The sequence below is a fragment of the Vigna unguiculata genome, chromosome 3 (assembly GCF_004118075.2).
Source record: "Vigna unguiculata cultivar IT97K-499-35 chromosome 3, ASM411807v1, whole genome shotgun sequence".
NCBI classification, from domain to species: domain Eukaryota; kingdom Viridiplantae; phylum Streptophyta; class Magnoliopsida; order Fabales; family Fabaceae; genus Vigna; species Vigna unguiculata.
The window spans coordinates 58,715,819-58,742,909 of NC_040281.1; the positions used below are offsets into that span (position 1 = coordinate 58,715,819).

The 27,091-nt window shown below is 32.8% G+C and overlaps 3 protein-coding genes across 5 annotated transcripts; all 3 read left to right on the forward strand.

Moving 5' to 3' along the window:
* The first annotated feature begins 5,832 nt into the window (after window positions 1–5,832).
* Window positions 5,833–13,855, forward strand: LOC114175624. 2 transcript variants are annotated; one of them, XM_028060386.1, is made up of 12 exons: window positions 5,838–6,143; window positions 6,641–6,721; window positions 6,925–7,053; window positions 7,315–7,615; window positions 7,712–7,830; window positions 8,272–8,404; window positions 10,806–10,882; window positions 11,342–11,539; window positions 11,975–12,164; window positions 12,297–12,475; window positions 13,296–13,396; window positions 13,484–13,855. In XM_028060386.1, exons 2-12 carry the CDS (start codon window positions 6,650–6,652, stop codon window positions 13,632–13,634), a joined length of 1,650 nt encoding a protein of 549 aa, XP_027916187.1. In that variant the 5' UTR covers window positions 5,838–6,143; window positions 6,641–6,649; the 3' UTR covers window positions 13,635–13,855. The 2 variants fall into 2 exon arrangements, with proteins under 2 accessions (XP_027916186.1, XP_027916187.1); XM_028060385.1 differs by having other exon boundaries at window positions 5,833–6,143; window positions 7,315–7,830.
* A 4,992-nt stretch (window positions 13,856–18,847) lies between these two features.
* Window positions 18,848–22,368, forward strand: LOC114178403. 2 transcript variants are annotated; one of them, XM_028064275.1, is made up of 6 exons: window positions 18,848–19,215; window positions 19,808–19,922; window positions 20,115–20,789; window positions 20,874–20,991; window positions 21,430–21,489; window positions 22,073–22,368. In XM_028064275.1, the coding sequence occupies exons 1-5, from the start codon at window positions 19,133–19,135 to the stop codon at window positions 21,453–21,455; spliced, it is 1,017 nt and encodes a 338-aa protein (XP_027920076.1). In that variant the 5' UTR covers window positions 18,848–19,132; the 3' UTR covers window positions 21,456–21,489; window positions 22,073–22,368. The 2 variants fall into 2 exon arrangements, with proteins under 2 accessions (XP_027920076.1, XP_027920077.1); XM_028064276.1 differs by lacking the exon at window positions 18,848–19,215 and having other exon boundaries at window positions 20,102–20,789.
* An 825-nt stretch (window positions 22,369–23,193) lies between these two features.
* On the forward strand, window positions 23,194–25,514 carry LOC114178402. The gene has a single exon (XM_028064274.1). The coding sequence runs from the start codon at window positions 23,431–23,433 to the stop codon at window positions 25,315–25,317; it is 1,887 nt and encodes a 628-aa protein (XP_027920075.1). The 5' UTR covers window positions 23,194–23,430; the 3' UTR covers window positions 25,318–25,514.
* The last annotated feature ends 1,577 nt before the right edge of the window (window positions 25,515–27,091 follow it).

Below are 27,091 nucleotides of genomic sequence, written 5' to 3' on the forward strand. Positions count from 1 at the left end.
GATAAAAAAAAAATCAAATCCAAAATATTATATAATTTAAGTTGCCTAAAAACCAATTTATTTACTTAATCTATAATTTTATATTACATTAAAACATTGTATTATCATCCTTCAACAATTATTAGACCATAAGTTGACATAACTTTTATAGAGCAGCTTGTATACAAGTAAATTTTGAAATAAAAAACATTTGTATAAGTTTCATAAATAAATAAAAAAATAATGATATTTTGATAACTAAATTTTAATAATTTTTTTTATAATTTAAAATAGTATTTTGTAAGTAATTTTGAAATATAAAAAAAAATAGAAAGTCATTTAAAATGTTATTTTAAATTATAAAAAAAAGTTATCAAAATTTGGTTGGTAAAAATTCATTTTCCATAGAGAAAAAATATACCCAAGAAAACAATTTAATAATTATCTTTCCTTTACAATAACCAAGTAGACACTGGAAATAAAAACTTATCACCCAAGTTCTGTAACTAAACCAGTTGTATTGTTTCGCTTATAGCTGTTTCTGCAACCTGAAGTTTTGCAGGAATTGAAAATGAGTGATTAATAGGAATTAATTATTGAGTGAAAGTGATGAAGTGAGGCATTGGTCTAAAAACACAGTGAGGTCTTTGTGAATCACTCGAAAACAGCAATAAATAAGTCATGTGCCACTTTCACTCACTTAGAATAAAACACGACCACACACTCATATATGCAAGCAAAACACATGTTGGTTTCAGAATTCTACTTTTTGGTGGTGTCCATTGGTAGTGAAATAACATTAGGAGCAAACAAGGACGCTGCTATGTATGCTAACAAGTCCTTTTTGCTTTTACTCTTTCTCTCTCTCTTTCTCAGCGTTTTGGTGTCATTTTCTCGGTTTGAGATCAATGCAAAGATTTTTATTCTAATGGTTCCCTTTTGAGGCATATATGATGCCCCACCAAAACCAAATAGAATGGATGTGATTTCGTTTTGCCTTTCTTCCTAACCCAACAAAATTATCCGTACTTTCTCTCTTTCCATACAAAAAGTCCGAATAATTTCAACGGACCCAACTTATTCACATACAACAATCTTACTTTCAGATGCATTTCAGATTTTAGCTGAATCTTAGACCAAATAATGCAATCCGTGAATTTGTATTTTCATTAATTTACATTAATTACAATGTTCTTTCGGTATATGCTGCACTCTTTTTCTATGTCCCTTTGGCTTAAAAGAAATGGTGGCCACTAGTTAATTCTCTGCAGAAAAGGAAGTGACAAGAATCAAAATACCTGATTCCTTCAAACTCCACAGAATCAGAACAAGTGAATTTGTTTTTTCACTATTGCAACCGTTGGATGCATTCATCGATCCACCTCTTTCTTTGGGAGTACAAAGAATCAGATACTCTCGGGGACCATGCACGAATTGAATGGTGAAGGTTTTGTAGAATGATAAAAGTATAAATGGAATTTTGAAAATGAGTTATGCATGGTTGGCATTTTCAAAAATAATGGCAAGCTGCCAAAACAAAGGATTCTTCACCAGAAACGACTGGGATGTTTTGGCGTGTAATGTAGTTTCTGTTTCTTTTTTCAAATCTTTTTCTTATTATCTCCGATTATTGTATAAAACAGACGTTCATATTTATCAATTAGGTGCATCAAGACATGTTAAGAACACTTGTTCCCTATAGACGTTAAAATAAGTTTCAACCCGTGAGTCAATTCAATCTATTATGGATTCGAGTCGGACTGATTCATGAATTAAAACTCATTTTGACATATCTAAATTTACTTATTTTTAATCCGATTCGTGGTGAGCTAATTTGTATAAGTCGGATTGACTCACTTTGACATATCTCATTGTTCTCTTCATAATTATAACGGATAAATCAAATCAATTATTTGGAAGTTTTAGTTTTCTTTAAATTTTTACTTTGCAGCGATTTACATATAATTTAATATTTGTGCTTAATTGAGATAAGTTTTAAAACGTTAAGAATTTTTTGTTTTTTATGGTCATTGATTAAATTGAACAAGATTTGATAGTTATGAAATATTCTGGTTAAGGGTTAGATCTCTATTTTTATTAATGAACCACCCTATACAGCCGTCTAACACATGGCCGGTCCAAAATATATTTAACCTTAAAAGCAAAATTTAAAGCAGCACTTTATAAAATTAGTAAAAGATATCAAAAATGTTATCTTAAATTTGAATATTCTAATCTACATTTTTTTTAAGATAAATGAAAGTGAACAATACACGTAAGGTGTATTTTAAGAAAAATTAAAGTCATAACTTATTAAAACACCTTTAAAAATAATGAGTGAATGTGTACATGTCCACTTTTTTTTTTTCCTTCACAACAAATTAGTTGAAATAATACATAGTTTTGCTTATTTTTTAAAGTATAGCTGTCATTTGTTAAAGCACTAATTTTTTAAAACAGATGAATACTAACAATGCTGTTTGAATTTATTTCATATTTTATAATTGACAATAAGTTAATTAATTAAAGTTTCCCGTATGTACATTTTGTCGACATATTTTTACTTAATTTTATAGTTTCATGAAACTTATTTCTCTAAGGATTCGTTAATAACTTTTTCTTTTCCCCATTATAGGTGTAAAATGTTTCCGATTCTGTTGGCAACTATTTTTCTGTCCAAAAATATAGATGTGGATTGAACCTTCCATTATTAATATTTAGCAGTTATATTACTTCTAATTATATTATATATATATATATATATATTTATTTATTTATTTATTGTTACTTTCTTGGAATCCTTTTCAAAATACAACTATTATCTTTATATAAGAAATTTAAACATACACATTTGTTACAACTTAAAACATTTATCTTAATTCTTTTCATGATAAAAACTTTCTCTATTATTTGATACATCACGTCATATGCTTTTATAATTTCCTTATGCAAACTTTCATTTTCATATTTTCAATAAAATATTATTTTTCTCGTGTTTTATAAAACACTAACATGATATTAAAAGAAGTATACTTCCCACATCTTCCATCGTCAACTTCTCTTTGTTCTCTTTGTCGCTTTACTCATAATGAGTTTTGTTTATCCTCACCCTTTATTTATTGCTTATTCTTTTATATCTTTCTTGTTGATAACACTAATTATAAACCATGGAAAGCTGATTGTACAATTTTTCAGCAATAAAAATTTGATTGTACAATTTTTTGAGGAATACCTCTTAGATATCGGAGCTCTAATAAAATTAAATATTCTCCAATTTCTCAAGATTATTTTCTCTTCTAAATTTATCTCGTTTGTCTTTTATCAAACACTAATATGGTATCAGATGAAATATACCTCTCACATATATCATCATTACCTTCTCTTTGTCGTTTTATCCATGATGAGTTTTACTTCTTCTCACCCTTTATTTCTTACTTATTCTTTTATATTTCTTTCTTATCGAAGCTCTAAAAAAAATCAAGGTTTTCTATTTCTCAAGGTTCTCTATTTTTTAAAATTTCTCCATCTCTCAAGGATCTTCATCCGACCAATTTTCAAACCGGTTACTTCAATTTGGGATTTCATAATCTCCATACCTACCTTGAGATGGGGTCTTAGAAATACCTTTGATATCTTTTCGTTATAATTTTATATTATAATTTTCTGTTACAATATTCTATAATGTTATTTTTGTCTATTGCTTGTATTTTCTTCTTTATATACAAGCATTATTCACTTATACAAACTCTCATTTTCATATTTTTAATCAAGTATTTTACTCTTATAATTTTCTCACTTGTGTATCAAACACTAACAAACCTATCAAACAAAATGTATCCATTTTAACTATGTAAGAGGTTCTTAACCAACAAACTAATTTCTAAACACAAATAATATTTAAGGATTCATTTAAATTTTAACATCACCCATCTATCATGAAATTGATTTTGATTCAAACAAACCAGCTGTTATTTTTCTTTTAAAAAATTAATTTTTAATTTTTTTATTAATTTTTTAAAATTAATTTTAATTTATAAAAAATATTTTTTATTTAAAATACTTATAAAAATAACTCGTTAAAACATGTTTTAAATTAAGAAAACAACTTAAAATGGGCAAGGCACAACCTAAGCAAATAAAAATACGAAAATGAAATAAATAAATAAATAAATATACATCAGCTTCAAAATTCAAAGGCATAACAGCTTTGCTGTATGTGGAACAGAAACAAAGGTCAAAAGAAATTATAACCATTTGTTTGGCACGTGAAGTTCACTATGAAATTAAAGTTTAGAACCGACTTACTAATTTTAATTTTTGAATTTAAATTTATATCAGGTTTAATTATCTTTTTAATTATTACAAGTACAAAATATTCATGATAATCACTAATATTCATCATCATCAAAGAACCTTAATAGAGATCCCAAAATGGTTTTCTAGTTATATATTTCTTCATATGGAGTATTTCGTGCTTGAAAATGAAATCTTATCTAAAAAATTACAAAAAATTCATCATAAAATAACTTATTGAAGTCCATTCAAATGGACAATCAACACCTTAACAATTATCATTTGTCCAAGAGAAAAAAGAGAAACTCTGAAAGGATAGGGGACATTCTAAAAGCAGTTGGTGGGGTTGGATCCGTTGGTAAAAAAGGACATGTGTCCCTACACCTTCTTCAAAAGACATTCATACAAACGCACATCTTAATTTGTCCTTTTGAATTTTAATATTTTTAATTACTCTCTATGCAAATTTTATCCTATTTGTTTAAGTACGCAGGTTAATCATTGAATGGTGTACATTCAGTTAATCATTGTAATTTTGTCACTTTTATGATATAAATTGTAACACTTCTTGGCACTTCAAATATTTCTTAAACAACTTTATTACTTTAGGAACTACTTAGAAGAAGATTAATAGTTTCCCGGCAAAATCGGTGGTTAATTTTTTCAGAGTTATTCATTCATATTCATTTAATATTTGTCAATATTGCTATTGTATTTTGCAGCTATTAACATTCATTCTCATTTCTTAAAATACCTATTCCTATCTGTTGGAATATATTTGTTTGGGAGAGTCAGCGAAATTCTAAATGCTATGAATTACTTATTGTATTGTCTTTATTAGTCGTATTATTTTTTTCTTAACTTGATAAACTTAATTTTGGAATATTTTAGATATTTTTTCAAAAAAAATACCATAGAAATGCTTTACAAATCAATCTGCTTTAATATTTTACTTTCAGACAAGTATTTTACATTCTACAATGGAAAAATATATATCTTTTGGCAGAGTTTCCATAAATTAAAATTATAGAACATATTAAATAGTTTTAGGATTAAATTAAAAAAAAAATTGTGGTGCAACCAAATAAATAAAAGTTCAAAAGGGTCCGTCTAAATAACTCAGAAAAGATGGGCTATCAGATAGGCCCATAAGCCCATGAACACAATGGATCAAGGGAATTTTTTCTCTATCTCGGTATATTTTTTCCTACACTTTGATATATAAAAAAATCATTTTGTTTTCCTCTTTCTAGATTATTTACCGGAAGGTAATTATATAATTTAGAAACGAAAAATACTTTTTAAGTCGTGAATTTTTGAAGTCAAAAATAACCTTAGAGTTAAAAAAATTAAATTTTAAATTACTTAATCAAAAAACTTTTTTAATTTTTAAATTGTGTAATTTAAAAGTATTTTTTATTTCAATTCACAAATTACATTTACTTTGTATATTGCACAAAAGGGAAACGTTTTTTTTTCTATGGAAGTGCAGGAAGAAGGATATGGATAAATCAATGTTTATTGTTTTTCTTTTTCTCCAAAATGTTTGTGGGTTTATCACTATTATCGTGGGGATTATCTTCTGGTGCAGCGGCTCCATCGTAAACTACTGTAACTTCATGGATCGAACGATGAGTGTGATAGTATCCTTTTAACCGTTGGATCAATTTATTTTTTGAAGATGCGAGGGCAAAGGTTCAAATTGGCTATATTTTGTGCTTCGCTACTGTCACCAGCTCGTGCTCATTTTTTGCCGCTCAAATTCCTCTTACTCGCTTTGTTGGCGGCTTCAGTTGGAAGAGAACGAAGAAGCGAGCATCGTACTATTCTCTGACGCAAGAGCGATTTCTTTTGGATCCTTTCGTGTTGTGGTAATATCTTGCTTGGAATCTAACCTTAATTTGTGCATGTTTGGTTGCTGAGCAATTGCTAGTCAACAGAAAATACGTATTCACTGTATGGAACAATTCGAACAACCGGCAAAGATTGCTGAAATTCATTTTCAACTTCGCTTATGCAGATATGAATCAGAATGTGATTTTGAATTATGTCTAGTTCTATTGCCAGAAATACATCGTTATTTTCTCTTCCTATTTAAGTGTTTTTCTCCTACTTTTATTTCAGCTCATCAGGTTTATATCGAAATGTTAATATAGATATAAAACATGTAAACGAGGGGAAAATTAACTATCCAAGAATATGTTGAAATGAAAAATAAGTAGAAATTTAATTGTTTAAGTTTTGGATTTTGTGTTTTAGCATTTTGATGACTAGATAGTGAGTGATTGTGGTTTACAAATGCTGATGAGGAACTTCTGCTTAAATTACAATTATATTTTTGACTTGTGATTGGTGTCTTACTTCAAAGGCTGCAGTCATGGATACTGACGAGGAGTGCTCAATTGTTCTTGAATTACCTGAAAGTGATCCTTTCTTTGACAAAAAGAAGGTAAAAATAAGACTTTTTGCTTTTGTGTTTTTTGTTGAGGAGTTTCAAATATGTGAAGGATCAGGTGAGAAACTGCTCCATTTTCATGTGTAAAATTTAGAGGAAGCTCAACTGCACAATGATTAAGCTATCATGTTAATATCTTCCTTTTATTTATCTTTGAGTCCTAAGCCATTTCTACTTGCATGCCATCGTTTTATCAGAAATTACTACAAAGTAAGGGTTTTAGTCCCAAAGAACGGATATACCTCAGGAGTTCTTCAAAACCTGGCTGGATGAGTGCTACTGTGCAGGTGTTAGTTCAGATTGCTCGTATCATACAATTAAATGAGGTTACATCCTTTTACCTCTGTAATATATACTGAGTTACATTTACTCATTATCAATTTATCAATATTTGGACAGACTAAAGTTAAGGGATTGAAGTAGTCTTCGGATTTTTCACACATCTTTATGTAATAAGCTTATCGTCTCGGTCTATTCAACGAGCAAACTGAAATAAATTAGACCGTGGTTTTTTTGTTTTTTTCTACTCGCCTTTTCACTTTTAGGACGTTAACAAGTCATGAATTAACTGATTTATTGAATTGCAGCTGGAACTTTATTTTGCTGAAGAGGACGTATGCACAGCAAAGGAATTTTACAGTCCCAGGAATGAGTTGGAGGCTCTCAATTCAATTGTTTTGCTCACTGACATATCACTTTCTAGTTGTACACATCTCCATACAAATATCCTGCAAGGGTTACGCCAAACAGTTCTTGATTTAATTACTGATTTGGGGGACAAAAACAGTGTGAAGGGAGTAGTTGAAAAAGACCATAGTTGTGATCAAGAAGAACGCCTGATAGAATGGGGTGAAAGCAATGGCGTAAAGACACAGTTAAAAATAGCTTGTAAGTTTCAGTGTGCCTTTCTTTCCTTTTGTTCAAATATTACCTTTCCTTTTAACATCTATAATACAAATTTCTTCCCCCCTAAAATCTACACAGATACTGAACGAGCTGGTCGAGGTGCAATAGCAAGGAAAGATCTAAACGTTGGAGATATTGCTTTGGAAATTCCTGTGTCCATTATCATTTCTGAGGAGCTTATTCATGAAACTCAAATGGTACGTTTCCTTGTTGAAAAAAAGTGAAAATAGTTTATTTAAAACTTCTTTAAGAAACCTATGGTGGATTAATTTCCTTTTGTTGCAAACAACTATTGAATGATAATAAATTATCCTTTACCTGCTTTTCATTCAACACGGTGCTACATTATTGAAGAGTTAATATAAAAACCCATTTTATATCTGCATTTCATTAATTCTTGCATTGTAAAATAATGTCTTGTAGGATGCTAGTTAACGTGACCATCCTTTAATGTAAGCACTCTCTCTCTGTTGGAAAGACTGACTATATAGTTGAACTCCGATCTCTCTTATTTGATAAGACATGCACAGCCATTGTAGTTGTAATTTTTTCTTAAAATAAATAGAAAGTAGGAAATGTCATATGTTCACCACTCTATTATGTTCTTAATAACTGATAATTGCCTTTATCCTATTCAGTATGGTGTCTTGAAAGAAATTGACGGCATATCATCTGAGACAATATTGCTATTATGGAGTATGAAAGAAAAGTACAACAGTGATTCAAAATTCAAAATTTATTTTGACACACTCCCAGAAAAATTTAATACAGGTAATCTTACTTTATTATAATGTGCTTTATACACATACATGGATAGAAATTTTGTACTGGTCGGGTCCCCTAAATTGCAATCCATCGTGATGCACACAACCTTTTATGCTTAAAAACACTTACAGGTGGTTTTCTTGGACTTTGAACATTACTTGCAAACATTATCTTTAATAATTCAATGGATATCCAATTATACAAGTTTTATTGAATTTCTATATTGTCAGGTTTGTTATCAACCACATGGAAGGTTTTTGTTTTTTAGTGGTAACTTTGCAAGAGCGATATATACCTGTACATTCCTGCTGTTTTATTTTTTCACAAAGCATAGACCCTTTTAGCTCTAGGGCTGTAACTTTTGTATCTTTTTTATTGATCTCTACTTTTAGTAGCACTTGCCTATTTATTCCCTTCAAAGACAAGTGGGAGTCCACCTGTACAAGTGCCCTGGCTATTTCTTGGTATCAAGTAGGAAACATTTCTTATTTTCATATCCCTTTTGGCCTGTTTATGTCCAAATGGTTAATGTGGTAGTTTTATTTGGTAGAGGAAAAAGTTCACAAAAATGATAATAAATTACTTTACATTCACGAAAAGGACAATTCTGTTATGGACTCAATTTTTTTGGACATAAGCTATGAGCTCAAATATCGGATATCCAATATGATGCTGCTGCTGTTATTCTGAAATAAAAGTATATAGTCCGTGCAAGATACATGTTTAAACATGTATAAAAGTTCATCAAACACAATGAATATATAACTGAAATTGGGCAAATCCATGTTACAATCACATTGCCAAAATTAAAAAGTTATAAATTGTTGTCATCATAAATTCCTCTTTATCATTTGCGTATAGGAATAACACTCTTTATCTCACTACACTTTTAAAATAATACATAAAGAGAACAATTTTCGTCTTTGGTTTATGAAGAGACAACGTTTCTATGTTTCTCTATTACACGTACTTATATGTTTCTTGTAGTTTTATTGAATATAAATCCTTTAAAAGTTTGGAGACTTCACCAACCTGTATTTGTGAAGTACTAAAAAATATGGTTATCAGATTGTGAAACAAATTGATGAAGTATTGGTATTGGTATCAAATATGTATTAAACACGGATACTTGGTGCAAATTGAAGTATTTGTGCTTCGTATAAATATTAGACTTCTTTCTACCTTTCGAATGGAAATAGTAAAGTAGTATCCAAAAACAAAATTTAGCAGTTGTCACTGTGTCTATGCATTGTTTCCATGGGGTATTTGGTTTTGTCAAGTTTTAATCTTCATGCTTTGGTACGAGTTCTATATGGAAAGAGAAAAAATGAGACATATGATAGTAGATTACATATGGATCTGAGTTATATAGACTTATAATAATTACATCTATGCAATTATCCTAATTACTGTAAACATTACAATTAATCTGGATATTATTTGCATGTTTTCCTACCCTTCTCAAGCTAGAGATACATGTCATATGCATCAAGCTTGTTGCATATGTATGTACTTATCTAAGGACCACTCAAAGACTAGCTTGTCATTAGAATTAATCAAGTGAATGGTGTTGCCTCTAGGGTCTAGATGAGATATTTTCTATTGAAATGACAATTTATGTCAATGTTTTTGGTTCTCTCTCTCATGAACATTGAATTGAAGGTTATATGTAGCACGCATGATTGCCAGAAATGAGTGTTATTTGCATATTACACCTCAAATCCGAGTTCTTGAAGTTATTTTTTGAGTTGAATAAGTTCATGAGTAACTAATGCCATAGATTGATATTTTCTTTAGCCTTTGGCCTTATAACGAAATTTATAATGATAATTTGTATCACTTATAAGATTCAAAGACAAATTAAAAATAACTACATATATATATATATATATATATATATATATATATATATCATATGATGATTTATAGTTTTCAGTTCAATATAATAATTTCAAATTTGAACTAGATAAAAACAACTTATTCACAAGTCTCAAGAAATTATTAGTTGTATATGAGTTTCCGGAGCCTCTTTTTGAATAATGGAAATGAAGCAATGAAATTGCCAAATAAAGTGCATGTATTAAATGAATGGGTGACAAATAAAGTAGTGGAATGATCAAATAGAAAAGTGAGAAGTGCTCATTCAATTCCTTTTCATCTACCAATTTAAGCTTATATGAATTTTCAATTTCTTTTATGACGTTTGACAAAAGAAAAATTACAATTAACAAATAGTTAAATTGAGTTTTGTATTGATGATAGGACATTGCACAAATTCTTTCATGTATTGCACTGTAGAAAGTCATTTGAGATCTTTCCAATAATACAAATCAATACTGAGCTAAATTGTAGAATTTGAAATGTGATCAAGATTATGATAATTATGCTTTGGGATTTAAAATTGCAGGTTTGAGTTTCAGCATTGAAGCAATTACAGTGTTAGATGGAACCTTACTGTTGGAAGAGATAATGCAAGCAAGACAGGTAATCAATTCCTAGTTTATGACATCTTCATTGATATGCTTGTGTTTAGATAGAAGGTTATACTCTCCTTTGAGGTGTACTGAAACACTGAACTGTTCTTTTTAGTTTATTGAGGGTTTAAATTATTGATCGTGTTAAAATTAAGGTTGTATCTGCCCCTTCTAAGGATGATATTAAATACAAAGTATTAGCCAGAATCTGAAGTTACTTAGAAAATATAGCTCATTAAATTGAGGGATCTCTTGGACTATATGCTTGTGAGTTGAGTTTTGGAAGGAAAGTGAACATTGGTCAATTTTTTCTTTTCTAATAAATATTCTTTGTTTGATATATTATTTGTAGTGGAAGAAATAAAACGGTTAACGAAAACTTAATTTCCTGCTCTTTTGTTCACTATGTACTGTTGAAGGTTTCTGGCATGTAAAGAATGACAATTTTGTTTTTTCTTTTCTGTGGCAGCACCTGCATGCTCAATATGATGAGTTGTTCCCTGCTCTGTGCAATACTTTTCCTGATATATTTCCACCAGAGCTGTACACATGGGAGAAATTTTTATGGGCTTGTGAACTTTGGTACTCTAATAGCATGAAGATAATGTATTCCGATGGAAAGATAAAAACATGCTTGATCCCTATTGCTGGCTTTCTCAATCATTCGGTACGTATATTCTCTCTTTCTCATGTTTTGTCTTCGTGCTTCCTTCGTTGTAGAGTATTTAGATAAAAGTTTGTGATCTTAAGATGTTATGTTTTGATCACTGAATTTAATGAGTACACTAAGAGTAACGAAATTTGAAAATACAAGGGTTGTAATTTACGTTATTAAGAACGGCATAACTGGGTTGACATTTCTTTTAGATTGATTTTACCTGCAAGTTGATATCAATTATTGCTGAGCTCGACTATATAATTTGTTACTTTCTATACCTGAATAAGAAGTTCTGTGATATCTAATGTTTGACAATTATTTACTTTGGTTCGTGACATTTGTTGATTATACACAATTATTTAAGAAATACCCAGGTTTTGCATTGCAGCGTTTTACACCTACAAATGTTATTTCTCTTACTTCTGTTTTGGACCTCGACGACAGCTGTGCCCGCATGTTATGCACTATGGCCAAGTGGATAGTGCAAATAATTCACTGAAATTTTGTCTATCAAGACCATGCAAATCTGGAGAAGAATGCTGCTTAAGCTACGGCAACTTCTCCAGCTCTCATTTAATTACCTTTTATGGTTTTTTACCACAAGGAGACAACCCATATGATGTTATTCCGTTAGGTAACGTTTCGCTCCGTTCTCTCATATTCCCTCTTGTCCATAGATATCTCAAGTGACGTCCCTTCTTGAATTTGTTGCGCCTTACCTAGTCCTGTCTATCTGATTGATGTTCTAACTAATTGTCATTTACAGACATTGACGGTGCCGACGTTGATTCTAATGAGGATATACCCGAGTCCAACTGGACGAGTCACATGGTGCGTGGTACCTGGCTCTCCAGGGATCACAAGATGTTCTACTATGGTCTTCCCTCTCCATTATTGGACCATCTTCGGAGATCTCGAAGTCCAATGCTGCGACCAAAAACCTTTGTATTGTTCTTTCTCCTTTCCATCATATCTTGTTATCAAAACTTATTTTATTTGAAGTTTCTTACGCAATGCATAGTTTTACATCACTTCAGAGAAAGAGAACATTACATTCCCCTCTACTCCTTACTAGAATGCATTCCTTCATGGTGAAGTTTAAATCTTCCTATTAAACACTTTTTAATACTTGTACTCGTCAAATGTAAATTACATCGAGCACATTTTATATTTTCTGTTCCTGGATTAGGAATAAGTCTGAATTTCCTAGTGGACAATCCTCGGTTGCAGATAGTTTTAGTCCTTGAGATGATTGTATGTTCTGTGGACTTGCTGTGATTAAAATACACTTTCCTAACTTAATCCATGGGTAAAATTGTGATAGAACCAAGTTTGAGCTTCAAAATGGACTGGAGTTTAAATGGAGGTGACCCTAACAGTGTCTATCACATTTGTGCTGGTCAGAAACATTTTGAAAACATTAAATTTATTTTTTCCATTTAATATTTTATTTATAAACTATAAACAGATTTGTAAAAGGATACCGATAATGGTTAAAGAATGAAGAGTAGAAAGTTCTTGTTAAAAAAATGCACCACATTCATTATTCTTTCTACTTTCTAGTTTAGAGATCTCGTATCGTTTAAGTGATATGACCAGTTTGTGACATATAAGTAGGTGTAATTCTTATTTTATCATATTTTACCAAGTAGGTTTTGTGAGGTTGAAGTAGATGTAAAAAGTACTTGTTTTTCTAAGATACTGTGATGTTCAAAATTTTACTAATTTACCTTTTTAATGTATATCGAGTCTTTTGTTTTCGCAGTTGCAAGAAAACTTGGAAAATGAGCTTGGAGTTCTTGAAAATCTCAAAGATATCTTCGATGACATGATCGAAAATATGGGCGAAATGGATCTTGATGACAGGTGAAGGCATTAACCAGTTATTTGCGGAAATAAATCATGAGGTTTCATGAGGTTTCATTTGGTGACATGGTATTTTTTTGTCGTCAGAGAAAACTGCTGTCGGGATGAAAAATTGGCTATGGATTTTAAAAATACACAAAGACGAATTGCCCGTTCTGTTTCAACCTCGTGTCTTGCTGGTATGGATATGTTAAAGAAAGAACTATGCAAGTGCATGGCTGAGGACATCCAAGGCTAATTGAACATGTTGGATCATTGTGCCTTTAAGAAGACGGTCGTTTGGACCTTGTAGCGTAACAATCATTTTGTACTATAAAACTCCGTCAATCTTTGCTGTCATTGGCTATGTGGCTGAACTTGGACGCTCCATTCTGACAGACAGCACAGACTTTCTTCTTTAGTGAAATGGATGGTTCCACTTCCTGATTTTTTTTTTCAGGGAGAAGATGTTTGGCGTAACTGCTGGTGCCACGTGTTCCTTTAGTGCTAACTAATGCAAAACCTACCATCCAAAATGCTTAAGAGGAAGATTCGCCTAAATAATGGTATGTGCATTTGCATTATCTTTAAAATATGCGGTCCAGAAAGTCCTATATCAATCAATTAAATCGTCATGCATACTTAGTATAAATTTATTTTGAATGACTTTGTTAATATTCTGACACGTTTATATTTATTATTGTATAGTATTTATTAAATCATATGGTGATAAAAAATACTATTAGCATATATTATGTGTTAATTAAATTAAAATTTTAAGTCTGAAGTGATTATCATATAGTAGAGTAAATCTGTAAGTTTTATTGATTATTGACGTTAAGTTTAACCTGTATTTTTATGTGCAGAAGAACTACCAAGAACAAATTTATGAATAGGAGATTGATAATAAATGACGAATCAAGAATCTTATTATGAATTGGAAAATATATAATGAATACAACATGATAATTTTAAGTACAAATAAATTTATGAGAAAAGATATTAAAAATACCATATATATATATATATATATATATATACGAAGTTGACTCGTTATTGTTAAAGTATTTAGCTTATAAGAATAAAATCTAATAATAAAACATAAAATACTGTTTTCTATATTTAAATCTTACGTTCTATTCTTATAGTCTTATACATCATATTCGAAATGAATGGTGTTCGGTTTATCTTCTTTTAGCATGATATTCTCGTGTTTTATCTTCATCCTCTTCAATTTTTTAAAAGAAATTAAAATATCATTGTATTGAAAAATAAAATAATGAATATATAAAACAATAATTATTTTTTCTAAAAAAGATAAAATTAACATTAAATAACAGTTAACATTTTATAGAAGAAAAAGTAAAATACGAAGATAAGCCCAGTTAGTTCATATATTATGTCAGTAAGTAAGGGTAAAGATCTCCGTTAATGCAAAACTTAAAAGTTGTTTTAGTGACTCAAGAAAGCATATTCCATTCATACAAGCAAAAATTGGACAATTTCTTTTACGCAATGTTCGTTTGTGCACTCTTCAACCAGCTATTTGAGAGAGCGAATTTTGGTGATATAACGCGTTTGTTTTTTATCAGTTGAACGGATATGAGAAAACGTATTTGAGGAGGGATGGTGCATAATGTTAGGCAGATGATGAAACTGCTCCTTGTGCTTTCGTTTCCATGCAAGTAAAACAGTTGTCATAGAGGGGGATTGTTGAGTTCATCCATGAGGGGGAAGAAGATGAGGTGATTGGGTGTGGTGGGCGAGGAAGATGATGAAGGGGTGGGCTGTGGTGGCGCACATGCAGGAGATGGTGACGATGAAGATATGCACAGATTAGCAAACTGGTGCGGTGCAAGTGTGTGTGTGGATGACACTGATTACGTAACCGGTGTCTTGACAATTAAGGTATGACACCAGTTACGACATCGGTGTCGTGTGTGTGTATGTTGTGTTTTTTTTTTGTACTTTTTTGTACTTCTTTTTTACTTTTTTTTTAACTTTATATAACTTTTGTTTGAAATTTAATTGTTTAACTTTTTTTTAAAATTTAATTGTATAACTTTTTTACATTCATAAAAAGTTAATTTTTTTATTTTAAAATTTTATATAATTTTAATATTTTTTAATTCGTATTAATTAATTATAATTATTTTTATAACATCAAATTACAAAATCATTCTCTTTTTCCATCAAGGTATTTTGGTAACTTTTTAATTCTATCTATTTTTGCAATTTATTTTATCTATCACATCAATCAAATCTTTCACTAACTTCTATAAATTTTTTTTTTCAAATTCACTCACTTTATCCTTTCAATCCAATCAAAAACACAAAAATTCATCCACCCAAATTTGTACCGATTCATCGTCACATTTTTTTCGATATCCATTTTTCCAAAGTAACACATTGTTCTCGATATATAGTCATTTCGTTTCGATCAGCATGTAAGGCGCAATCTCCCTTTTAATTTTTTTTTTTGTGCGTGTCGGTTTGTTTTATTTACTAAATGCACAAATAACATATCGTAGTACCTCGAAGTCCAATTACGAACTACACCCTTCAATTCGAACTCATCTTATCAAGTCATAAAACGATTGTATTGAATAAAGCTTTCCAATAGAGTGATCTTTCAAAAAATAAAATAAAACTCCGTGTATATTAAAAATTTGCGTTCAACTAAAATACGATATCTAATTCAAAATGAAATAGAGAAAAAAAAAATTATCATGCTCATATCACTTGTAACTTCAAACAAATGTGTTTGACTTTTTATCTAAATCATGTGATTCACGCATTGCTACATTGGGCTTCAACATCGGAGGTCACCGACAATGATATAAGAAAATGTTATTTTAAAGAACCAAAATGCATATTTATATTATTTTTGTTTTCATCATAAGTCCAACAACTAAAATGAGACCACACACACTCTTCCTCTTAATTTTGGGTGTCCCATTATTTTAAAAGGAACATGTGACAACCAAATATTTGGTGGAAATCAATAAAGTGGTACAGTTAGTATAACTGGGTTCTTTAAACATGTTGGTAAGAGTTTGATTCCTGATGATGCGGGTATATATATATATATATATATATATATATATATATATATATATATATATATATATATATATATATATATATATATATATATCGAGAGAGAGACAAAAAAACTCACTCCAATTAGTGTCCTGACTTTTGATTATGAAAATACTTCACCCTCATAAACACTTGTTAATGGAACTATGTGAAGTTCATTCAATTGCAGATAAATAAATGTATTTGAACAAAAATTGTGTTGCTCACGTTTTTCTTTAGTTAATTGTCCTTTGTTTTAAAACAATAGATAGATTTGGAAAACAATTTTTCCCGTTTATTACAAAAAAAATCAATGTACTGAAAAATATAAAAACATTACAACTAAACAAAATTTTAACTTTAACTTTCTGAATAGTTGATGATGGATTTAAGAAGGAAGTGAACCATAATCAATTACGATTTTAGATCACATGCACATTGAATAATTATATTACTATTATTTCAATAATTATATTATTAATATTAATTTGTATGGGTTTCTATATTATAATAAATAATTAATTAAAATATGAAATAAAATTAAATTAAATAATTTCATATTTATTAAAGTAACTTATTTTAATATATAACCCTTTTACCTATTATTGTTTAATATTAATTTTTTATTTTAATTCTATTATTTTAAAAGAACCTTTTTTTCATCAAATTATAATCTTAAAAAGTATGTTATAATTAGTTTTTAAATATATATTAAATATTTATTCATTACATTAATGATATGCACGAGTGAGCTGGGTACACCAACAAACTCTTTTGTAATATTTATTTAAGGACATAATTGCTATTCTTTTGCGACAAAATATTTAAGTATAATTTATTTTCATTTTAATAATGTTTCTCTTATAATCTTTTATTTCCATTTTAAAAGTTATAAGTAACTATATCAAATAATTTATTAGCATTGTATTTTAATTTGTTATTTCTGTTTTAATACTATTTCCCCTCAATTTGCTTATAATTTATGTGAGAGTTAAACTTTGCACAAAAAAGGTTATTTTAAAATACTACACAAGAAATTGTGAGTTCTAATAATTTTTTTTTTCTGATAGAAATTGTAATTATTTTATTTTATTTTGAATATTTGTGTTATTAGGATGAAGTATCTTCCACTTTTTTTTTTTTTAATGAGAAACTTTTATACAAAATCTGATTTATTATGGGAGAGTCTTCTGTTCTTGATCTGCTATTTATATAAACTTGATTTTACCTTGTTGGGTCAAATTTAGTACCGATTGGATGAATACTTATTGATATTTTAATTTGATTTAATGTTGTTAGTAATTTCATCTCGTTTACGTAATATACTATGCATATATGAACATATTTTTACAATAGACCATAATTGTCTGAATCTGTAAGCATAATCTAGAAACAAAATAAATTACATCATGCAAACAAAAATTTTGGTGAATAAAATTGAGTTCATATGAATAAAAACTATTGAATATAGTTTCAGTTTTTAAAACTCATTCAAACACAACTCGTTTAAAATATTATTATAATTATATTGATATTACGTCAAAATATATGTTTAAATTTCAATCTTATTTTTTATATGATAATTTTTTGTTGAAATTTAATAATAAACTGCATAAAGTCATAATTTATAACAAAAAATACAAAAGTTTTTTTTGTACCAAATATCAACACTAAAGTAAAACATATTTTTGTTTTAAAGCTTGACTCAATATAAATGAAATCTGAAAATTTTATTTATATCTGACGAGTGAAGAAATGCTAATGTGAATTAGGCGAAGTTGAACCCAACCCTGAAACCGTATATAGCATGACCTCTTTTCGAAAGTCCATGCAGTAATTTCCAAAATGGGTTTTATCAAACAAAGAACTCGTTTTTATCCACTTTCAATTTTGGTAGGTTTTATTTAATGGTTTTAAAATATTCCAAAAACTAAAAAAATAAAGCAATAAACAACAAATAAGGCAGAAAAAACAAAACTTGGTTTGTGGCCACCAGAAAAAGAAAAAAAAAATAACAACAAAGAAGAAAAGGTTGGGAAGTGAAGTGTGACTAGGATGCATTTAGGTGAGAACTCTATTCTTACTTTCTTTCACTGCTTTTTTGACATTATAATGGCATTATCAGAGCAGCCAAATCACAAGCCTAAGAAATTAACAATGGAAAGAATATTTTCTATATAACAAAATATATAGTCAGTAATTAAGAGATGGGGCCCAATAGTAACAGCAGCCCTAATCACAACCTCATGTGACATTTTAGCCCTTCCACGTGTGCCAGTTGCACACGTGGCTGATAATGTTTGCTGGAAAGCATGGGGTATGGTGGAATTGCCAGCACCTGATCATGGGAACCGAAAAGAAGAGAAACCAGAAAAACAAGACGTGGAGGATAAAAAAGAGAGAAGGGTCGCTTGAACGTCTCTCTCTGTTCGTTCGGAGGTATCTTTCTCTTTCTTCTCCCCTCCCTCTGTGTTCTGTCGCCGTAACACAAAGGGGAAGAAAGAGAAAGAACCGGTGGCGTTTTGATCCACCCAATAGCTTTTGTTCTTCAACAAGGCATAGCTTCGTGTGTGGGTTTCTTCCTTCCAGCTTGTAGGGATTCGACTTTCTGTCTTTTTCCCCTTTCTGTCTGATCTTCATTTGGGTCGTTTGGAGGGGTTTTGGGTGTTGCTGAAGATGTTGGTAGCTAATAGCTTTGATCTATGGCGAAAGGACGCTTTTTTCTCTGCGGCGGAAGAGGTGCAGGAATCGGCTGATGTGTACGTTCCCCAATTCGTCTCTTGGGTTGATTTAATCACGAGATTAGATGAATTCCATGTTTAAAGTTTGCATCTTGTGGGTTGAGGTCATGTTGGGTATGTGTGGGTTTTTTGGGTTCTGGTGGGTTGTTTTTCCCATCGCCGTGTTGTGTCTTTCGTTCTTCCTATTTCTTATTTGTTCTTTGCTCAGCTAGAGTTAAAAAAAAAAAAAATTGATAGATTTTTCTTTTTCCTTTGGCGCTTGCGTTTGGAGTTTTTGGTAGTTGGGGTAAATAATAGAAACGAAGGGTTTGCATCAAATTTTGGAACTATTGCTAAGTTGATATTTATTTGATCTTATTGGGCGTGTAAATGATATGAATGGCAACTTACAGTAGATTCCCATCTTATATCTGGGGTCAAAATACTTGAAGCTATTTAGATGATCTATGCACTGACATGTCCTTTTTCGAGTCAGTCCTAATTTAGGATGAGTTTGGTCATGTCTTCAATATCACTATAGTCTACAAATATATTGGACCATGTTATGCTGAAAAAAAAAATTGGACTGTCATTTATGTCTGACATAAATTTCATGTCTTTCTTTATCCAGAATGGAATCTGCTTACAGGGCATGGTTGAGAGTAAAGAGAGAAAGGTCAACTCCTGCGGAATTAAATGAACTATGCAGAGAGCTACAAACTGCTTTAGGTACTGCAAAATGGCAGGTAAGTCAATATACTTTTCTTTAATATTGAATTCCTCTCCCTTTGTGCCCTCTTTTGACTGTGTACTTTTGCAACAAAAAATTTTAGTTTTCTTGTTGTAGTATTCTCTGATGAGTCAACTCTCTCCATTGTTTCTTGTCATATCCCTTGAGACTGAATATTCCTTGTTGTGTTTTGAGTATGCTGAAACAGTTAGAGGAGTTTGAGAAAGCTGTCAGGCTAAGCTACCGACATCAGGGTGATGACAATTCAAACACTAGGCATAGGCAGTTTATTTCTGCCATTGAAAGCCAAATTACCCAAGTTGAAGAAGCACTAAGAGAATCTTTTATTGAGCAAGGTAAGCAACCCCTTCGGTGGGTAAATCTGGATGAAGAAGAGCGAGATGATCTGGCTGCGTTTCTATCCGGAACTTGTCAGACCACAAAAAGCACTGATGATGAATCCATGGAGGCTACCACCTCGAAGATAAGCTCACTTCAGCAGAAACAAGTAAAAAAAGAAGATAAAATTGTAGATATAAACACTTTCTGCAACCGGGATTTATCTGCTAGCGAAAAGTCTTCTAAGGATGTCGTTTCTGCCAACAAGGATGCAAATTATGTGATTGAAATAAAAGCAGATGCTGTTTCCAGAAGTAATGATGAGATAGTTTCTCAAACAGATAGAACAAGTACAAGAAAGACGTGGAATCCACCTAATTACGGTGCTCTAAAAGTTGTAATTGCTGACGAAGATGAGCCAAGAGATAAAACTCCACGAACTGTTGATGCCACCCCAAAAGAAAAAGGATTCAAAAGTCTATGTTGGAAACAAAAGTTTGAAGAATATCCTCAGGCCATGCGAGTAGTTCGTATATTCAATCAGGTTAGATGGATAAGTGCATAAGGAGATAAGAAAAAATTTCTTCTAGTTTTCTTTGCTTACAGTCAGATTTTTTGTTCTGTGCAGCGTTTTGGACGCATTGGTATCTGCCAGAGCCAGAGACAGTTTCAAAGGCCGTTCCACTCACGATATGGGTGTTCTGTTCAAGTTACACTTGTTCTAATGCTGACCATCTTTCTCTTTGGTAAGCTTTCAATTCCTGATCATAAAGGATTCTTACGCCTGGGAATTGTCTGTGTTGTCTCTAATTTCTGCTTATTTCAGCTCTAATTTCATGTTCCTGTCAACAAAGTTAATTTAATGCGTGAGCATTTTCTCTAACTGGGTTGTGACTTGTAACATATTTTTTAGCAGATCTTGAAAATTGTTAGTTCCTATGATCTTTGGTATCATGATTATTTAAACACACACATGGTTAAATATGTTACAATTGCTTGAGATTACTATTATTGTTTTTCTATATGTGTGCTTAATTTACTGGGGTAGAAAGAAACAGAATGAGGACTGAGGGTGTTCAGATAGAAATCATGGCATTATATAAGGAATGAAAAATCAATCTTCTTGTTGCTGTTGAAATCATGGCATCGCTAATTAAATGATATTTTCTTGCCTTTCTCTGTAGTTCCCTTTGTACTATATTCATCATGAATTAAACGGCAGCTTCGCTCAACCATTTCAAGAGGTATATTCACAACCTTAGAACTTACATCTTAATATTCTGTCACGACTAAAATAATGAAATCTGAAATTGTTGCAAGTATGTTTGAGGTGAAAATTAGCAAGAAGAAGTTTCCTTTCTACTTAAAACATGGCCGGAACAATGAAATATTTCATTAAAATATGCTATAGTGGTTAAAATTATAAAACCTTAGCAAGTATGTTTGAGGTGTAAGTTAACACGAAGATGTTTCCTTTCTCCTTAAAACATGGTTGTAACCAAGAAAGCTCGCATTTCCTTTATCCTCAGATAGTTTGTGGTGGTGATCTGTATGTTTTCTTGCAAAATAATTTACCTATTCAAAAGTAGATTTAACCACACGCAACGCGTGCAGTTTCAAACATCATCATCCCAAACATAGCATCATTTTTTCAATTCAAATGAAAAATTGACTTGAAACAGTTTTGATCTGCTTTATGATCTGTATGAAAAATATTGAGATCTGAATAGTTCTGTCATCTTAATAGAGATTTGTACTGAAATATTTTTCAAGAACTTGGCTTTTATTGGAGGGAGTGTTATATGAATAAATGTTTGGGTTTTGCAGGGCTTTACTTGTGGTGGTGGGTAGAGAAGGTGAGTGGTCAGTGGCTTGTTGGATATATATTTTGGTGGAAGTTAGTTGAAGGGACAGTGAAGAGAATGAATGTGACCTTCTCTTTTGTCGTTGTTGAGATTAAGATGTATTTACCTTTGTGTGGATACTGATAGGATAGCAACCAACCTCTGCGTCCTACAGGGACACCTGTCTATTTTAGTTTCTCAGGCCTGTTAAAATGTATATACATTTATCCAATATTTAATGCAACACTGTTACCGTCTCAATTCATTCGAACAAACAAACAAACACGTTTAATACTGTTTTCATTTTTATACTACTACGTTTCTTACTTCTGAAGGAATCAAGGGGTATTGGCAAAATAATTATACACGTTTGTTTCTTTCTAAATAAATTATATTAGTTTCACGGGACTGTTGCGATCACTGTTTTCTATCACAAATTAATTATTGCTTTAACTACATAAATAAAAAGTGTTAGTTGTAAAACAAATATAAAAAAAGAACCTTGGACAGAAGATTACGATAATGAAGTGCGTCCTTCCAGGATGGAACACAGGCTCCTATATTTCTCAAATGGTTCTGTGCTACAAAAGTACTCAGAGTTCTATGAAGTCAGAGGAGCTGAGGAAACAAATGGACCATGAAAAGTCTTAAAATAAATGTAAATGATAATTTTTGTTCGTGAAAGATTTTGAACTGGTCGATTTCTTTTTCAGACAGAAAAGAACATTATTTTATCTATCAAAAATACATAAAATCTTTCACAAAATGGAATCACAAAAATATAGGGTTGACATTCCACACATGACAAACTATCGAGTCAAAATGATCCTCTTCATCCCAAATTCTCAACGCTATTGAAGAGCACGCCAGGTCGCACTTTTGGATAATGAATGATGTGATATCATATCATTTGAAAAATAACAACATTTTAATTAATTTATACAGCAATAGTTGGGGGGAATTTTAAATCAGTGAAAGAAAAAAATCACACAAGGAATATCCGCAGACTCAGATAAAACTTTACGATACTAAGTAGGTAACCTGTTATGGGCCAGCCTCAGGATGGATCGGCCCAATATGATTGGTAAAGCAAATGGAAAGAGAAGAAATGGTTAGACCCAAAAAAAAAAAGGAGAGGAAGAAGGAAGAAAAGGAAATGAGAAAGGAGAGCGGTGGCAGATTCCTGTAGCGAGTCCAATCAGTCTTCAACCACACTCAGATCTGCGAGTTTCTCTTTCTGTCTGTGTTCTGTGTTGAGCAAATTGAATGTTCAATCCCCAATTTTCATTTTCGAGTTCTCAGAATTTCAAATTTCCTAACTGAACGCGATCCCAATCTCCGATGTCTTGTCTAGCGCTTTCCTTGCAACCCGCCAATGGATCCGACATACTTCTACAGACGCGCGAGTGGTTCCCTCCCGCACGCGCCCTCGTCGCCCTCTCCGCGTTTCGCCAAACTCGCCGCGCCCTCGCGGCCAATAAGCACTCCACGCCGGACGACGCCTACGCAGCGGAATCAATCGGCGACGACCCCCTCGCGGCGTCGAGCGGCCAGGTCATCGTCGGGGTGGAGAGCCGTTACCGCGTGGTGTACCGCCTCGTGAATGGCATCTATGTGCTCGGGATAACCGTCGCGGACCATGACAACTCCGTCAACGTGTTCGAGTGCATCCACATCGTCAACCAGGCCGTCAGTGTTGTCGTGACGGCTTGCCGCGGCGTCGATGTCACGCCGGAGAAGCTCAGCCGCAAGTACGCCGAGATCTACATGGCCCTTGACATCGTCCTCCGCGGCGTCAGCAACATCCGTTTCGCCGCCATGCTTGCCACCATGCACGGCGAGAGCATCGCCAAGATGGTGCACTCCGCCATCGATACCGAAAACAAGATCCGCGGCGCCGACACGTGGCTCGCGGCGGAGGTGCATTCGCTCGAGCACCAGGCCTGCATCGACGCCTTATCCACCGTCTCCTTCGAGTTGCCGCCGGAGACGCTAGAGGCCGGCGAAGAGGTCGCCGCCAGCCTTGCCCCCGCCCAGCCGGAAACGCAGGAGGAGCCGCAGCAGAAGCCAGAAGAGCCTCAGGTGGAGGACCCTTTTGCAGCTAGTGATGCTATTAACAAGCCGCAGGAACTTGTTGATGGTTTCAAGAAAACAAAGGACCCTGCTACCGATTTAACCTCGGCTTTGGAAGGGCTTGATGTCACCACATTGCCTCCTCCCGAGGCTACCCAATCCACGCAGATAAATGTGGAGGGTTTTGAAGGGAACTACGGTGGAGTTGAGTTTGGGCATGAGCAAGCTTCTATTGGAGAAGCTTTTGAAGGTTTCAACGATGCTTGGGGTGGTGGACTGGACCCTTCCGAGTTTGTGGGCACAACCAAACCTCCCAAACCGCAAGGTCTTGGTGGGGTTGAATTGTTGCAAACTGGGCCTGATGCTGCTCCTAAAGCAGCTGCTGAAAGTGGTTCTGGAACTCCACTTGAAAATTTGTTGGTGAAGAAAACTGAGATGAAGGGTCCTGAGATGTATATCTCTGAGGTGATTAGTGCAGAGTTCAGGGAATCGTTGCTAGCAAGAGTGGGGTTGATGGGTGTTGTTTACCTCAGAACTTTACCACCCAAAACTGCTGGTGATAAGGAAACTGAATTCTCATTCCGAATTGACGGAACCAGTGCTGTTAAGAGATTTGTTATTCAGAGTTCGCGTGTTAGTAGTCTTGGTAATGGGTTGTTTCATGTGAGGACTGCGGCCTCTGAGGAGCCAATACCAATTATTAAGTATAGCTTGGTTCCTAGGTTGACGCCTTTGCCTTTGAGGGTTCGACTTACGAAACGGCATACTGGGAGTTTGCTTTCTGTCATGATACAATATGCTTCAAACCCTGATTTGTTAGTCCCCTTGCATGATGTTACTTTCACTCTTAAAATACCCATTGATCCTACTCTGTTGAAGGTTTCTCCAAAAGCTGTGTTAAATAGGACTGAAAGAGAAATTAAATGGCATGTGCCAGAGATTCCGTTGAAGGGCTCTCCTGGCAGGTTGAGAGTTCGGATGCCGGTAGATTCCAGTGAAGATGATGAGGAAATTGAGGTTGTTGGTTATGTGAAATTTTCAGAACAAGTAACCCAGTCATTGTCTGGAGTTTCTATACGGCCGGCTTCGGAGGGTAAGACAGACTTCTACGAGGTTAGTGACAGACTTGAGAGTGGGGTATACATGTGCGATTGATTTTGTAATCATAGATTATTAGCAGGAGCTGTACTTTTTCATTTTGTATCCATGAGATTTATGATTTGGTTGTGTTTATAGCATTCTTGGATATTGATCATGTACCTTGAACTCTGGAATTATCTGAAAATCTTTGTTTCTCTGTATTGTGGCTATGAATTTACTTCAATGAACTGTATTTCCTCTTTGCAATGTTACTTGCTAGTATTACCCTGTGCTTATTTTGGTGATTCTTATTTGCAATAATAATTCTATGTATCACTCTAGCTGAACATAGGCAATATATTCTTAATGCCTGCTGAAAATTTAACAATAACTAGGAATCAAGATCATCAACAGATGGCAGCCTTTGGTTGTGATTAGAGAGGATTAAACAAGTCAAGCCGAGCCAAACTCTTAAAGTTTGGACCGTCCCAGTCGTTCGGGGCTTGACCCGATACTCGAAAATGGATATTAAATATCCAAAAGCCGACTTAAAGTTTATGGGCCCAGAAATTGAGCCTACATCCGTCCTATATTTAAATTGCCTTAGGCTTCAACTCCTAAGTGATATGGAGAATGGCCGTTCATCCCAATGCCCAATGGAAGGCTTAAGGAACCAATGGTTCGTCTTAGAACCTTGTTATTAGCTGTAGGTCAGCAAAAGAATTGAGTTTCTTTTACCGAAGACAAATACGAAGAACCCTTTTGACCTAAAGTAAAGTAAAGAGCACTAAGGCGAAAATAGTTTTGTTTCGTGGCCCTGGGAGTTAGCATTATATTTATAGGTAAAATAGTTACTAATTGTTTTTGTTGAGAATAAAGAAAATAGGGATTGAGATTAATCTCCCTTGTGTATAAACCACACATAGGGTAATCTATTTATAATAGAGAGAGGTACAAGTAAAAAAAGTAACTGAAAATAAAAAGATTAAATAGAAGATATTGTTTGATATTGTGGTTATCAATATCTAACAATATCTTAATAATATCAAACAATATCTAACATTTCCCCTCAAGCTGGAGCATACAAATCGTATGTGCCAAGCTTGTTACAAATATAATCAATTCTAGGCCCCCGTAAAGACTTAGTAAAAATATCTACTAACTGATCACTTGAGTTAACAAACTTAGTCTTGATGTCTCCAGACATAACCTTTTCCCGAACGAAATGACAATCAATCTCAATGTGTTTGGTCCTCTCATGAAAGACAGGATTAGAGCTAATATGAAGAGCAACCTGATTGTCACACACAAGTGTCATTTGAGTAACATCTCCAAATTGTAACTCTTGAAGCAATTGCTTGAGCCAAACAAGTTCACAGGTAGTTGAGGCCATAGCTCTACATTCTGCTTCTGCACTGGATCTTGCTACAACACTCTGTTTCTTACTTTTCCACGAGATCAAGTTACCACCAATGGAGACACAATACCTAGATGTAGACCTTCTATCAGAAGGAGGTCCTGCCCAATCAGCATCTGAATAGCAAACAACTCTTATATGGTTATTAGAACCATATAACAATCCTTTTCCAGGAGATTTTTTAATATACTTCAAGATGCAAATGACTGCATTCCAATGATCTACACATGGAGAATTAAGAAATTGGCTTACCACACTGATTGCAAAGGAAATGTCAGGACGAGTAACGGTAAGATAATTCAATTTCCCAACCAATCGTCTATACTGCTCAAGATCAGATATAGGCTCCTCCTGATTTGGTAGAAGTTTAGTATTGGAATCCATGGGTGTATCAACAAACTTTGAACTCATCAACCCAGTTTCCTCCAAAAT

Excerpts from the sequence above, each read along its gene's own strand:
- LOC114175624 (XM_028060385.1), top strand. The coding sequence starts at position 6,650 with ATGGATACTGACGAGGAGTGCTCAATTGTTCTTGAATTACCTGAAAGT. Across the intron at positions 7,054-7,314 it reads GTATCATACAATTAAATGAG|CTGGAACTTTATTTTGCTGA; the intron begins GTTACATCCTTT and ends ATTGAATTGCAG. Across the intron at positions 13,397-13,483 it reads GAAATGGATCTTGATGACAG|AGAAAACTGCTGTCGGGATG; the intron begins GTGAAGGCATTA and ends TTTTGTCGTCAG.
- LOC114178402 (XM_028064274.1), top strand. The coding sequence starts at position 23,431 with ATGTCTTGTCTAGCGCTTTCCTTGCAACCCGCCAATGGATCCGACATA.
- LOC114178403 (XM_028064275.1), top strand. The coding sequence starts at position 19,133 with ATGTTGGTAGCTAATAGCTTTGATCTATGGCGAAAGGACGCTTTTTTC. Across the intron at positions 19,216-19,807 it reads GTGCAGGAATCGGCTGATGT|AATGGAATCTGCTTACAGGG; the intron begins GTACGTTCCCCA and ends TTCTTTATCCAG. Across the intron at positions 20,790-20,873 it reads TAGTTCGTATATTCAATCAG|CGTTTTGGACGCATTGGTAT; the intron begins GTTAGATGGATA and ends TGTTCTGTGCAG.